At 40.3% G+C, this 15,443-nt stretch overlaps 1 protein-coding gene across 3 annotated transcripts in view; it reads left to right on the forward strand.

The window, feature by feature from the left end:
* LOC128691214 (WD repeat-containing protein 17-like) overlaps positions 1–15,443 on the forward strand; it is a 245,478-nt gene that overhangs the window by 213,250 nt on the left and 16,785 nt on the right. For all 3 annotated transcript variants that reach the window (XM_053780080.2, XM_053780079.2, XM_053780078.2), the window contains exons 22-23: positions 393–464; positions 7,644–7,791. In XM_053780080.2, coding sequence (XP_053636055.2) covers positions 393–464; positions 7,644–7,791 — 220 coding nt within the window. The remainder of the gene's footprint in view (positions 1–392; positions 465–7,643; positions 7,792–15,443) is intronic.

Consider the following 15,443-nt stretch of genomic DNA (forward strand, 5'->3'; position numbering starts at 1 on the left):
TTGTTAATTTCTCCAAAACTGTTTTTTATTCTCAGCAGAAGTTTTTGATACACACCAGTTTTCTCATTGGTTCCTCTTTTGCACTCCCTTACTGCTTATTTAATCGTTCTCTTTTTCCATTTACTGTATGTGTTCACACTGTAAAAACTTATCATATATACTTACTTTTTCTTCCTTACCTCCCTGATATAAGAGCTATCTACAAGAGAGAATGGAAGGAGGAAGGTATGTAATTAATCAAAAATTCATAGGGAAATCCAGATACTGGAAAAAGAGGTATACAGTAATTTGGAAGGTTCATAATTCCTACATTATTCATTAAGCTCTACTAAAAAAAAAAAAAACTGTAGTGTTTTCTTGTGTAAAGTATACTGTATTTTTTTTTTTTCCAGTTATATTCTAGAGAAGCACAGGCCATCTGGCTGTGAGTTTCTTGCTGAGCACATATCTGCAGCAAAAGCTAAGTAAGGTCAACAAAAATTATAAACTACTACTGCTATTGTGTAGTTACCTTGTGCAATTATACATTTGTGATTACCCTCTGTATTTGTAGTATGTGATTGTTGTTAAAGCTTGTGTGTAATTACAGGTTGGCCATCACTAATCCGGCATCATTGGGACCTGTAGTGTGCCGGATTAGTGAGTTTGCCGGATTACAGAGTGGTTAGGTTAGAATACACTTAATTAACCTATCAATTGAGACTTTCTGCTACATCTTCCTCATTTTCATCACTGCTTTCTCCTCCACTGGCTTGCTGCTGTAGAGTTACAACCCTCTGTGCAATTTCTGAGTCAGTATAATGATGAAATTTGAGTCAGTATAATGATAATGGTTACAGGAAAGTGGGTGCAGGAGGGAAGAGGAGCGATTGGTGGAATGATGATGTAAAGAGAGTAGTAAGGGAGAAAAAGTTAGCATATGAGAAGTTTTTACAAAGTAGAAGTGATGCAAGGAGGGAAGAGTATATGGAGAAAAAGAGAGAAGTTAAGAGAGTGGTGAAGCAATGTAAAAAGAGAGCAAATGAGAGAGTGGGTGAGATGTTATCAACAAATTTTGTTGAAAATAAGAAAAAGTTTTGGAGTGAGATTAACAAGTTAAGAAAGCCTAGAGAACAAATGGATTTGTCAGTTAAAAATAGGAGAGGAGAGTTATTAAATGGAGAGTTAGAGGTATTGGGAAGATGGAAGGAATATTTTGAGGAATTGTTAAATGTTGATGAAGATAGGGAAGCTGTGATTTCGTGTATAGGGCAAGGAGGAATAACATCTTGTAGGAGTGAGGAAGAGCCAGTTGTGAGTGTGGGGGAAGTTCGTGAGGCAGTAGGTAAAATGAAAGGGGGTAAGGCAGCCGGGATTGATGGGATAAAGATAGAAATGTTAAAAGCAGGTGGGGATATAGTTTTGGAGTGGTTGGTGCAATTATTTAATAAATGTATGGAAGAAGGTAAGGTACCTAGGGATTGGCAGAGAGCATGCATAGTTCCTTTGTATAAAGGCAAAGGGGATAAAAGAGAGTGCAAAAATTATAGGGGGATAAGTCTGTTGAGTGTACCTGGTAAAGTGTATGGTAGAGTTATAATTGAAAGAATTAAGAGTAAGACGGAGAATAGGATAGCAGATGAACAAGGAGGCTTTAGGAAAGGTAGGGGGTGTGTGGACCAGGTGTTTACAGTGAAACATATAAGTGAACAGTATTTAGATAAGGCTAAAGAGGTCTTTGTGGCATTTATGGATTTGGAAAAGGCGTATGACAGGGTGGATAGGGGGGCAATGTGGCAGATGTTGCAAGTGTATGGTGTAGGAGGTAGGTTACTGAAAGCAGTGAAGAGTTTTTACGAGGATAGTGAGGCTCAAGTTAGAGTATGTAGGAAAGAGGGAAATTTTTTCCCAGTAAAAGTAGGCCTTAGACAAGGATGTGTGATGTCACCGTGGTTGTTTAATATATTTATAGATGGGGTTGTAAGAGAAGTAAATGCGAGGGTCTTGGCAAGAGGCGTGGAGTTAAAAGATAAAGAATCACACACAAAGTGGGAGTTCTCACAGCTGCTCTTTGCTGATGACATTGTGCTCTTGGGAGATTCTGAAGAGAAGTTGCAGAGATTGGTGGATGAATTTGGTAGGGTGTGCAAAAGAAGAAAATTAAAGGTGAATACAGGAAAGAGTAAGGTTATGAGGATAACAAAAAGATTAGGTGATGAAAGATTGAATATCAGATTGGAGGGAGAGAGTATGGAGGAGGTGAACGTATTCAGATATTTGGGAGTGGACGTGTCAGCAGATGGGTCTATGAAAGATGAGGTGAATCATAGAATTGATGAGGGAAAAAGAGTGAGTGGTGCACTTAGGAGTCTGTGGAGACAAAGAACTTTGTCCTTGGAGGCAAAGAGGGGAATGTATGAGAGTATAGTTTTACCAACGCTCTTATATGGGTGTGAAGCGTGGGTGATGAATGTTGCAGCGAGGAGAAGGCTGGAGGCAGTGGAGATGTCATGTCTGAGGGCAATGTGTGGTGTGAATATAATGCAGAGAATTCGTAGTTTGGAAGTTAGGAGGAGGTGCGGGATTACCAAAACTGTTGTCCAGAGGGCTGAGGAAGGGTTGTTGAGGTGGTTCGGACATGTAGAGAGAATGGAGCGAAACAGAATGACTTCAAGAGTGTATCAGTCTGTAGTGGAAGGAAGGCGGGGTAGGGGTCGGCCTAGGAAGGGTTGGAGGGAGGGGGTAAAGGAGGTTTTGTGTGCGAGGGGCTTGGACTTCCAGCAGGCATGCGTGAGCGTGTTTGATAGGAGTGAATGGAGACAAATGGTTTTTAATACTTGACGTGCTGTTGGAGTGTGAGCAAAGTAACATTTATGAAGGGATTCAGGGAAACCGGCAGGCCGGACTTGAGTCCTGGAGATGGGAAGTACAGTGCCTGCACTCTGAAGGAGGGGTGTTAATGTTGCAGTTTAAAAACTGTAGTGTAAAGCACCCTTCTGGCAAGACAGTGATGGAGTGAATGATGGTGAAAGTTTTTCTTTTTCGGGCCACCCTGCCTTGGTGGGAATCGGCCGGTGTGATAATAAAAAAAAAAAAATATAATGATGAAATTTGAAATTATGCTAGCTGATATTAGTGCTGGATTACTGATGGAGCCAGATAACTGATTGCCGGATTAGTGATGGCCTACCTGTACTTGCATGAGTGTGTGTGAACTGAGCTCTAGCTCTTGGTTAGTTTGGTTTCAGTTACTGTAGACTTGAGATTGCCCTCCCCATCTATGTCTGTGAGATTACCCCTTCTATGTTTATGAGATTGTTCCATCTTTATTTGTGAGATTGTTCCATTTTTTTGCAAGATTATGGCTTATCATACAAGAGATGATAACATTATTCTCTTCATTCCTGAAGATAATAGGTAATTTAAAATATCAAAATTTTCAAAACTTTCTGCCTAATGCCAAGACTTTTGAAAGGTTTACTGTAATTTCTTTCAGTAGTTCTTATGAGTATTTAGAGCCTTTGTTGTGAATCTCTTATTAGTTCTACCATGTTGCTGCTCTGTAATATTTAATATTTGTCATTGCTCAAAAAATTTACAATAACTTATAAAATTGTAGTGTTGTACTGTTAACTGACTTTTTTTTACCTTATTATCACGTAGTTTTGTAAATTGAAAGCTGAGTGTTAACAGATACAATATTTTATAGTCTCAAATGGAAGCACACTTTTCTTAATTCAGGGGGAAACATTCTTATCCCCCCAAAATACTAGATTTCAATTTGTTTAAAATTTGACAGCTGGAATATCACATAAAAATACTATATATTGTACCTGTATTTATAAATATTGCCAAACTCAAAATGGAATTTGCTGCTTTGCTCATAAATTTTGTGAGATGGAGTGAAATTATATATCTTCAGTGAAAACAAAACCACTGTAACTCCACCACCGACCTTGGGGAGACCATCACCAGGTTGTCCCAGGCTTGGTCTCTATACACCCATCTGAATTAAGAAAAATGCATTTTAATTATTTCCATTATAATAATAATAATTCATACTATTCTTGCACCATAAGTGATATATGACCTTATTGAATCCCAAATTGTTATGTGTACATTTTTATGGAGAGTTAGAGGTATCGGGAAGATGGAAGGAATATTTTGAGGAATTGTTAAATGTTGATGAAGATAGAGAAGCTGTGATTCCATTTATAAGGCAAGTAGGAATAACATCGTGTTGGAGTGAGGAAGAGCAAGTTGTGAGTGTGGGGGAAGTTTGTGAGGCAGTATGTAGAATGAAAGGGGGTAAAGCAGCTGGGATTGATGGGATAAAGATAGAAATGTTAAAAGCAGGTGGGGACATAGTTTTGGAGTGGTTAGCATTTTTATTTAATAAATGTATGGAAGGGGGTAAGGTACCTAGGGATTGGCAGAGAGCATGCATAGTTCCTTTGTATAAAGGCAGTGGGGACAAAAGAGAGTGTAAAAATTATAGGGGAATAAGTCTGTTGAGTATAACTGGTAAAGTGTATGTTAGTTATTATTGATAGAATTATGAGTAAGATGGAGAGCAGGATAGTAGACAAACAAGGAGGCTTTAGGAAAGGTAGGGGGTGTGTAGACCAAGTGTTTGCAGTGAAACACATAGGTGAACAGTATTTGGATAAGGGTGGAGAGGTTTTTGTGGGATTTATGGATTTGGAAAAGGCATGTGATAGGGTGGATAAGGGGGCAATGTATCAGATGTTGCAAATGTATGGAATAGAAGGTAGGTTATTGAAGGCAGTGAAAAGTTTTTATGAGGATAGTGAGGCTCAGGTTAGAGTATGTAGGCAAGAGGGGGATTATTTCCCAGTAAAAGTAGGCCTTAGAAATGGATGTGTGATGTCACTTTGGTTGTTCATTTATAGATGGAGTAGTAAGAGAAGTGAATGCTTTGGTGTTGGCAAGAGGTGTGGGGTTAAAAGATAAAGAATCTAACACAAAGTGGGAGTTGTCACAGTTGCTCTTTGCTGATGACACTGTGCTTTTGGGAGATTCTGAAGAGAAGTTGCAGAGGTTGGTTGATGAGTATGGTAGGGTATGTAAAAGAAGGAAGTTAAAAGTATATATAGGTAAGAGTAAGGTGATGAGGATAACAAAAAAATTAGGTAATGGAAGATTGGATATCAGATTGGAGGGAGAGAGTATGGAGGAGGTGAATGTGTTCAGATATTTGGGAGTGGACGTGTCAGGAAATGGGTCTGTGAAGGATGAGGTGAATCATAGAATTGACGAGGGGTGCACTGAGGAGTCTGTGGAGACAAAGAACTTTATCCATGAAAGCAAAGAAGGGAATGTATGAGAGTATAGTTATACCAATGCCCTTGTATGGTTGTGAGGCATGGGTTGTGAATGTTGCAACAAGAAGGCTGGAGGCAGTGGAGATGTCATGTCTGAGGGCAGTGTGTGGTGTGAATACATGTAATGCAGAGAGTCAGTAGTTTTGAGATTAGGAGATGTGGGATTACCAAAACTATTATCCAGAGGCCTGAGGAGGGGTTATTGAGATGCTTTGGACATGTAGAGAGAACAGAACGAAATAGAATGACTTCAATAGTATACAGATCTGTAATGGAGGGAAAGGGGGGTAGGGGTCGGCCTAGGAAAGGTTGGAGGGAGGGGGTAAAGGAGGTTTGGACTTCCAGCAAGCGTGCATGAGCTTGTTAGACAGGAGTGAATGGAGACAAACGGCTTTTAATACTTGATGTGCTGTTGGAGTGTAAGCAAGGTAGCATTTATGAAGGGATTCAGGGAAACCGGCAGGCTGGACTTGGGTACTGGAGATGGGAAGTACAGTGTCTGCACTCTGAAGGAGGGTGTTAATGTTGCAGTTTTATAGCTGTAATGTAGGCATGCCTCTGGCAAGACAGTGATGGAGTGAATGATGAAAGTTTTTCTTTTTTGGGCCACCCTGCCTTGGTGGGAAATGGCCAATGTGTTAAAACTAATACATGTAAAATAACATTTTTATAGGTTTATGGATCATAAAATTAAGAAAATACTGTGGTACTACATTTGTTAAGTTAACATTGGGGCATTCAGAAAATAATGTTGGAAGAACAAAATTAATGTAATAAAATGAAGACAGGTTAATTTATGAGTGGTAGCACTGTAGGTTCGTGTATGTTGATGATGTATGTGAATCATTTTTATTTTTTCAGTCATAAATTAGTTAGAAAAATTGGATATCACATTGGAGGGAGGGAGTATGGCAGTGAATGTTTTCAGATATTTGGGAGTTGACTTGTCAGTGGATGGGTTTATGAAGGCTGAGGTTAATCATAAAACTGATGAAGGAAAAAGGTGAGTGATGCATTGAAGTATCTGTGGAGACAAAGAACGTTATCCATGGAGGCAAAGAAGGGGAATGTATGAATATAGTGATACCAGCACTCTTATATGGGTGTGAAGCATGAGTTGTAAATGCTGCAGTGATGAGGTGGCTGGAGGCAATGGAGATGTCGTGTCTAAGGGCAACGTGTTATGTAAATATTATGCAGAGAATTCATAGTGTGGAAATTAGGAGGAGGTGTGGAGTTACTAAAAGTATTAGTCAGAGGGCTGAAAAGGGGCTGTTGAGGTGGAACAAAGTAGAATGACTTGGAAAGCATATAAATCTATAGAGGAAGGAAGGCGGGGTAGGGGTCATCCCTGATAAAGTTGGAGGGAGGGGGTAAAGGAGGTTTTGTGCACGAGGGGCTTGGACTTCCAGCAAGCATGCGTGAGCATTTTTGATAGGAGTGAATGGCGATGAATGGTATTTGGGCCTGACGAGCTGTTGGAGTATGAGCAGGGTAATATTTTGTGAAGAAATTCAGGGAAATCTGTTAGCTGGACTTTAGTTCTGGAGGTGGGAAGTACAATGCCTGCACTTTAAAGAAGGGGTTTGGGATATCGGCAGTTTGGAGGGACATCTAAGCTGTCATATCTGAACGCCTCTTCAAAGACAGTGATTATGTATGAGTGATGGTGAAAGTGTTGAATGATGATGATAGTTATTTCTTTCTTTTGGGGTTTTTCTTTCTTTTCGGGTCACCCTGGAAAATGGCCAATGTGTTAAAAAAAAAAAAAATTGGTGTGTTATACAGTAATTTTTTCCTGCAACTTTTTTAGTAGATATTTAGAGCACTTTTCAGTAGAACAATTTTGTCTTTTCATTAATGTGAATTAGTTGAACATATTTTTACATAAGTTAATTTTTGCTTAAATTTCCTAATACACTGGCCATCTCAAACAACAACAACAACAATAACAAAAAAATTAACCATCATTCATTCACTTGCAAGGCAAAAGCACACAGACTTCACAATTCAAATGACCCTTTGAACTATAACATCCTAACCCCTTCTTCATAGTGCAGGCACTGTATTTCCTACATGCAGATCACTTCTGCTCTTTGTGTAATTGTTAAAAGATGAAGAATAAAATTCACAGTACCATGCCAGACAATAAAACAACACTTGTGAGTTGCTAATGATTCAGGATGGACTGAAAAGTGATCAAAGGTTTTTCTGTCCAATTGTCGATTAGCTTTGCATTAAATGCTTTTTATATTCAAATTATTTATAGCCTCTTATATGGAGGAAGTAGCAGTAGTCTTTATGTTCATTAAATTACAGATGGGAGGAAGGGAATTGTAACTGGAGTATAGACATCAGTGAAAGCTCTGAAATCTACAGTGACATCGGCATAACAAGAGTGAGCGGGTCTCATTTGCCTCGACACTCTGACTCACAAATTTGCTGTATAACAAACCAGATGATAAAGGTTAGTAATGATACATTGTTTTTCTGCTTTGTGAATTAGAGAATTGGAAACAGGAAGTAGATAGTTCTCAGTGAATCTGTTCCATCCTTACCTATAATACAAAAGTATTAAAATTTTCAAAAGTTGATATAAATATTTTTTAACTAGCATTGTAAGAGTGGAGTTGTAAAGAATAAAGATTTCATTTCTTTGTAAAGGATACAATGTGTAATTACAATTTTGGGTTGCTAGGCACAAAGAAAGCCACTATCGTGCTGGGGCATTTCAGGGAAACTAATCCTAGTATGTACATAATAACTACTTAAATGTAGACAAGATAAGAATGGTTAACTTTTATTAAATTTTTTATTTAATCTTAATAATAATGTAAGGTAGTCAAGGTGGAGGTTTATAAGAAGAATAATCTTGAAGGTGCACATAATTGAAACAATACATGTATTACAATTAACGGTTCAAGCAGTAATATTTCATGGATTGGCAGCTATTTAATAGACTAGAGGCCATATAATAAATATAATATAATAACTGATTTGAAGTTGTTTTGGTTGGTTTGGTTAGTATTGAGAGATGAGATGATTTTTAAGTAAAGTCCTAAATTTATAAGTACATGTAGTCAGGGGATCCTTTACCAGTTCAGGTAGTGAATTCCAGATCTTTGGGCCCTTTATGTGCATTTCATTTTTACATAGTGTGAGACTGACACGAGGGATGTCAAAGAGTGTCTTATGCCTTGTATTGTGACTGTGCATTCTGTTGTAGCTATCAAGGAAAAGCTTAAGTCGAGGGTTTATATTGGAGTTTAATGTTCTCTATATGTAGTAGGCACAATAATTTGAGTGTATGTCTTGTATATTTAGCAAGTTCAGGCTTTTGAAAAGTGGTGGAGTGTGCTGTCTAGCACAGGAGCTGGTAATCATCCACACAGCAGCTTTTTGTTGGGCTATTAAAGGTTTCAGGTGGTTGGCTGTGGTTGATCCCCAGTCACAAATAACATAGGTGAGGTAGTGATATATTAACCCTTTCAGGGTCCGTACTGTAGATCTACAGCTATATGTTAAGGATTCAAACTGTAGATCTATGCCAAAATTCTAGCGGTGTCAGATTTAGCACGAGAAGGCTGGTAGGCCTACATCTGAGAGAACGGGTCTGCGTGGTGTGTGTGCGCCGTAAGCAAACATTCTAGGCACCCACATGGCATTGTGGGAACGCCGCCTCAGTAACCTTTGTTCACCATGCCTCTCCGCATGGCAGCTCTCACTCGAGGCGAATTGGGACTCTCCTCTTCGTAAATAATAGTTCTGACTCTAATGGAAGTGGAAAAGAAGAATAATTCTATGGCTTTGATCAATTAGTGACCGAAAACAATGACCAGGATATCGAAAATAGTGCAGAAAATCCTGATGATCCTCAACCTTCTACCCCTGGTGTGAGCATGTCTCAGTCACATTCAGTTGTACCTCGTTGCAAGAGAAAACTAATATTTTCGCATGGCCAGGTCTCAGACTTCAGTATTGATGATCGTAGTGATGTGGACTGTGATTTATTGCTCTTGATGATCATTCGAGTAGTGATAGTGATGAATCATATTCACCAGTGAAGCGTTGGTACATACGCCGCCGCATGCACTCGGGTAGTGTTCCCTATGCAGTGCCCAGGGGATGGAGTACATCCTGGAGTACATCCCGTGGCCCTACACCAGGAATAGGAATAGACAGTGAAAATGAGGATGATGTGGCTACACTTGGCATGGATAGACCACAGGCATCAGTAGGTGGTGGTATTGGTGGTGATAGTGATAGTGGTGATGGTAGTGCCACGGCCATGCATGACTCACCAGCCCAGGCTGGGACCCCACGCCGCTGACTCCTCAGCTCAAGGACAAACCAGAGTGTCATCCACCACCACACCACAACTACAACTACAACCACAACCAGGGTATGATGTCCAGTATCCACCAGCAAACCACATCTGGGATTGGCAGCAAAAATCCCAGTTTTGTTCCCACTCCCCATCAGTTTGACGACTCTCAAAGTGGAATACTACCAGCTTGTTCCCTTGGAAACACTGCAAATGAACTGGAATTCTTTGAACTATTTTTTGACCAGCCCTTGATGGAAATTATTGTTAGGGAAAGTAACAAGTATTTTGAGTACACCATGGCAAATACGATCATATCACTACAGTCAAGACCACACCGGTGGAAAGAGACAACTGTGGGTGAAATGTATTTGCTTTTTTGCAACAATAATGCTTATGCCTCATGTCTGTAAGCATAATATAAAATCATACTGGTCCACAGATCGGCTAATTTGTACCCCGGCCTTCAGTGAAATCATCCCAGTGAACAGGTTTATCTTACTGTTACATATGTTATACTTCTCTGACAAAACCAGGCCTGACAGAAGTGACAGGTTATACAAGATTAGAAATGTTTTTATGTATCTGAAACAAAAGTTCAACATGTACTTTTATCCATTCAAGAATCTTACAATTGATGAGTCTTTGATTATGTTCAAAGGTAGACTGTCGTTCAAGCAGTATATACCGAGCAAAAGGAAACTCTTTGGTATAAAACTGTTTGTACTCTGTGACTGTGACAGTGGCCTGGTATTGGATATTATTGTATACACAGGAAGTAAAACATTGAAAGATACCAGGATATTATTGGGTATCTCAGGTGACGTAGTGAGAAACATGATGGCACCTTATTTTGGTAAGGGGCATACATTATATACTGATAACTGGTACACAAGCTCTTTACTCAGTGATTTCTGGCGAGTGAACATGACAGATGTGTGTGGCACAGTGCGTTTTAATCGTAAACATATGCTCAGGTTCAACACAGGCACTAGTTGAGACACTTATGCAGCATATGGGAATCTTTATTCAGGAAACGTTTCGCCACACAGTGGCTTCATCAGTCCAATACAAAGAGGAAGGCGTAAGGAGAGGAGGAGAATGAGGTAATCAGTCCCTCAACCTGGAGTCGATGTGTTCAGTCCACATCTGATTACCTCATTCTCCTCCTCTCCTTACGCCTTCCTCTTTGTATTGGACTGATGAAGCCACTGTGTGGCGAAACGTTTCCTGAATAAAGATTCCCATATGCTGCATAAGTGTCTCAATCTTCAACTTGTCGGTTTTTCAAACCATTCATCACAGGCACTAGTGCTGGTGAGGTGCAGGTGTTTACTGCCAATGACATCATGGCATTATGGTGGCATGACAAACATGATGTCACATTGTTGACAACCATTCACCCTAACGAAATGCAAGAAAGTGGCAAAGTTGATAGAGTGACTAATGAACATATTCGAAAACCAGTGACAATAATTGATTATACACAAAATATGCATTTGGTTGACAAATGTGACATGCAGATAGGCTTTGTTGATTGTGTTCGTAAGAGTTACAAGTGGTACATGAAACTTTTCTTCCATCTCATGGACATTTTAATGCTCAGTGCATATAATACATGTATGTACCAAATAAAGACCGGCAACAGACCACCGTATGGTGAATTTTGTTTGTCTGTTGCCAGACAACTCATAGTGAAGTACCAGGTAACAACACCTGCTATACAAAACTGTCCTTGAACTCCTCAGGAAATACCCAAGCGTTTGAGGAGGGAAGGTGATCACTTCCTAATACAGCTTCCTGCAACTAAGAAGAAATTTGTCCAGAAGAGATGTGTTGTCTGTGCACAAACAAAACGACGTCAACAAAGACAGAAAGATACTCAGTTTATGTGCGAGGAACATAAGGTACTTCTGTGCATGATACCTTGTTTCAAGGACTTCCACAAGTTGCAGCAGTTCTAGAAACGTGTCCAGTGGCTGTATATATGTAAATACAGTGGACCCTCGCCTAACGATATTAATCCATTCCTGAGATCTCAACATTAAGCGAAATTATCGTTAGCCGAATTAATTTTCCCCATAAGAAATGATGAAAATCAAATTAATCCGTTCCTGACACCCCAAAGTATGAAAAAAAAAAAAATTTTACCACATGAAATATTAATTTTAATACACACAAACTGAAGAAGACATGTACAATTACATGACACTTACCTTTATTGAAGATCTGGTGATGATTGATGGGATGGGAGGAGGGGAGAGTGTGGATGGTGTTAATGTTTAGAAGGGGAATCCCCTTCCATTAGGACTTGAGGTGTCAAGTCCTTTTCTGGGGTTACTTCCCTTCTTCTTTTAATGCCACTAGTCACTGGACCTCTGCCGCACAACATATCTGTCCATAGAGGCCTGTACCTCCCGTTCCTTTATGACATTCCTAAAGTGTTTCACAACATTGTCAGTGTAATAGCCACCAGCATGGCTTGCAATAGCTGTGTGAGGGTGATTTTCATTAAAAAAAGGTTTGCACTTTAAGCCACATTGCACACATTTCCTTAATCTTTGAAGTAGGCAACTTCCTCAATTTCTCTATCCCCTCCTCCGGAGCAGTTTCCTCAGGTCTGGCCTCTTGCTGTTGAAGATGATCTTGCAACTCATCAGTGGTTAGTTCTTCATTGTCCTCCTCCACCAACTCTTCCACATGCTCCCCACTAACCTCCAACCCCAAGGACTTCCCCAATGCCACAATGGATTCCTCAACTGGCATAGGATTCCCAGGGTTAGCCTCAAACCTTCAAAATCCCTTTTGTCTACACATTCTGGCCACAGTTTCTTCCAAGCAGAGTTCAAGGTCCTCTTAGTCACTTCCTCCCAAGCCTTACCTATAATGTTTACACAATTGAGGATGCTAAAGTGATCTCTCCAAAACTCTCTTAGAGTCAATTGAGTTTCTGAGGTCACTATAAAGCACCTTTCAAACATAGCTTTTGTGTAGAGTTTTTTGAAGTTTGTAATGACCTGCTGGTCCATGGGCTGCAGGAGAGGAGTGGTATTAGGAGGCAAAAACTTGACCTTAATGAAGCTCATGTCCCCAGAAAGTTGCTCTGCCACGTCTGAAGGATGACCAGGAGCATTGTCTAATACCAGGAGGCACTTAAGGTCCAATTTATTTTCCAGGAGGTAATTTTTCACAGTGGGGGCAAATGCATGGTGTAACCAGTCATAGAAAAGGTCTCTAGTGACCCATGCCTTACTGTTTGCCCTCCACATCACACACAAATTAGCCTTGAGGACATTGTTTTTCCTGAACACTCTGGGAGTTTCAGAGTGATACACCAATAAAGGCTTCACTTTGCAGTCACCACTAGCATTAGCACACATCAACAGAGTAAGCCTGTCTTTCATAGGCTTATGCCCTGGGAGTGCCTTTTCCTCCTGAGTAATGTAGGTCCTGCTTGGCATTTTCTTCCAAAACAGGCCTGTTTCGTCACAATTAAACACTTGTTCAGGTTTCAATTCTTCACTGTCTATGTACTCCTTGAATTCCTTCACATATTTTTCAGCTGATTTGTCAGTTAAAAATAGGAGAGGAGAGTTATTAAATGGAGAGTTAGAGGTATTGGGAAGATGGAGGGAATATTTTGAGGAATTGTTAAATGTTGATGAAGATAGGGAAGCTGTGATTTCGTGTATAGGGCAAGGAGGAATAACATCTTGTAGGAGTGAGGAAGAGCCAGTTGTGAGTGTGGGGGAAGTTCGTGAGGCAGTAGGTAAAATGAAAGGGGGTAAGGCAGCCGGGATTGATGGGATAAAGATAGAAATGTTAAAAGCAGGTGGGGATATAGTTTTGGAGTGGTTGGTGCAATTATTTAATAAATGTATGGAAGAGGGTAAGGTACCTAGGGATTGGCAGAGAGCATGCATAGTTCCTTTGTATAAAGGCAAAGGGGACAAAAGAGAGTGCAAAAATTATAGGGGGATAAGTCTGTTGAGTGTACCTGGTAAAGTGTATGGTAGAGTTATAATTGAAAGAATTAAGAGTAAGACGGAGAATAGGATAGCAGATGAACAAGGAGGCTTTAGGAAAGGTAGGGGGTGTGTGGACCAGGTGTTTACAGTGAAACATATAAGTGAACAGTATTTAGATAAGGCTAAAGAGGTCTTTGTGGCATTTATGGATTTGGAAAAGGCGTATGACAGGGTGGATAGGGGGGCAATGTGGCAGATGTTGCAAGTGTATGGTGTAGGAGGTAGGTTACTGAAAGCAGTGAAGAGTTTTTACGAGGATAGTGAGGCTCAAGTTAGAGTATGTAGGAAAGAGGGAAATTTTTTCCCAGTAAAAGTAGGCCTTAGACAAGGATGTGTGATGTCACCGTGGTTGTTTAATATATTTATAGATGGGGTTGTAAGAGAAGTAAATGCGAGGGTCTTGGCAAGAGGCGTGGAGTTAAAAGATAAAGAATCACACACAAAGTGGGAGTTGTCACAGCTGCTCTTTGCTGATGACACTGTGCTCTTGGGAGATTCTGAAGAGAAGTTGCAGAGATTGGTGGATGAATTTGGTAGGGTGTGCAAAAGAAGAAAATTAAAGGTGAATACAGGAAAGAGTAAGGTTATGAGGATAACAAAAAGATTAAGTGATGAAAGATTGAATATCAGATTGGAGGGAGAGAGTATGGAGGAGGTGAACGTATTCAGATATTTGGGAGTGGACGTGTCAGCGGATGGGTCTATGAAAGATGAGGTGAATCATAGAATTGATGAGGGAAAAAGAGTGAGTGGTGCACTTAGGAGTCTGTGGAGACAAAGAACTTTGTCCTTGGAGGCAAAGAGGGGAATGTATGAGAGTATAGTTTTACCAACGCTCTTATATGGGTGTGAAGCGTGGGTGATGAATGTTGCAGCGAGGAGAAGGCTGGAGGCAGTGGAGATGTCGTGTCTGAGGGCAATGTGTGGTGTGAATATAATGCAGAGAATTCGTAGTTTGGAAGTTAGGAGGAGGTGCGGGATTACCAAAACTGTTGTCCAGAGGGCTGAGGAAGGGTTGTTGAGGTGGTTCGGACATGTAGAGAGAATGGAGCGAAACAGAATGACTTCAAGAGTGTATCAGTCTGTAGTGGAAGGAAGGCGGGGTAGGGGTCGGCCTAGGAAGGGTTGGAGGGAGGGGGTAAAGGAGGTTTTGTGTGCGAGGGGCTTCGACTTCCAGCAGGCATGCGTGAGCGTGTTTGATAGGAGTGAATGGAGACAAATGGTTTTTAATACTTGACGTGCTGTTGGAGTGTGAGCAAAGTAACATTTATGAAGGGATTCAGGGAAACCGGCAGGCCGGACTTGAGTCCTGGAGATGGGAAGTACAGTGCCTGCACTCTGAAGGAGGGGTGTTAATGTTGCAGTTTAAAAACTGTAGTGTAAAGCACCCTTCTGGCAAGACAGTGATGGAGTGAATGATGGTGAAAGTTTTTCTTTTTCGGGCCACCCTGCCTTGGTGGGAATCGGCCAGTGTGATAATAATAAAAAAAAATTTTCAGCTGCTTTTTGGTCCGAACTGGCAGCCTCACCATGCCTTATCACACTATGTATTCAATTCAGTTCAAGTTTATTCTCTGTAGTGGTGACAATGTGGGGTTTACAGGTTTTGGGTATTTTGTGGTTTACATGTTATAAATACTAATTACAGAGGGGGCCACTAGGACACCTAGCATGGCTAGGCATTTCGAGCAGACTTAGATTAATTCTTAACATTAAATCCTTACAGATTACAGTATTAAGGCTAAGTGACTACATCATAATTTGTGA

Source organism: Cherax quadricarinatus, chromosome 27 (assembly GCF_038502225.1).
Source record: "Cherax quadricarinatus isolate ZL_2023a chromosome 27, ASM3850222v1, whole genome shotgun sequence".
NCBI classification, from domain to species: domain Eukaryota; kingdom Metazoa; phylum Arthropoda; class Malacostraca; order Decapoda; family Parastacidae; genus Cherax; species Cherax quadricarinatus.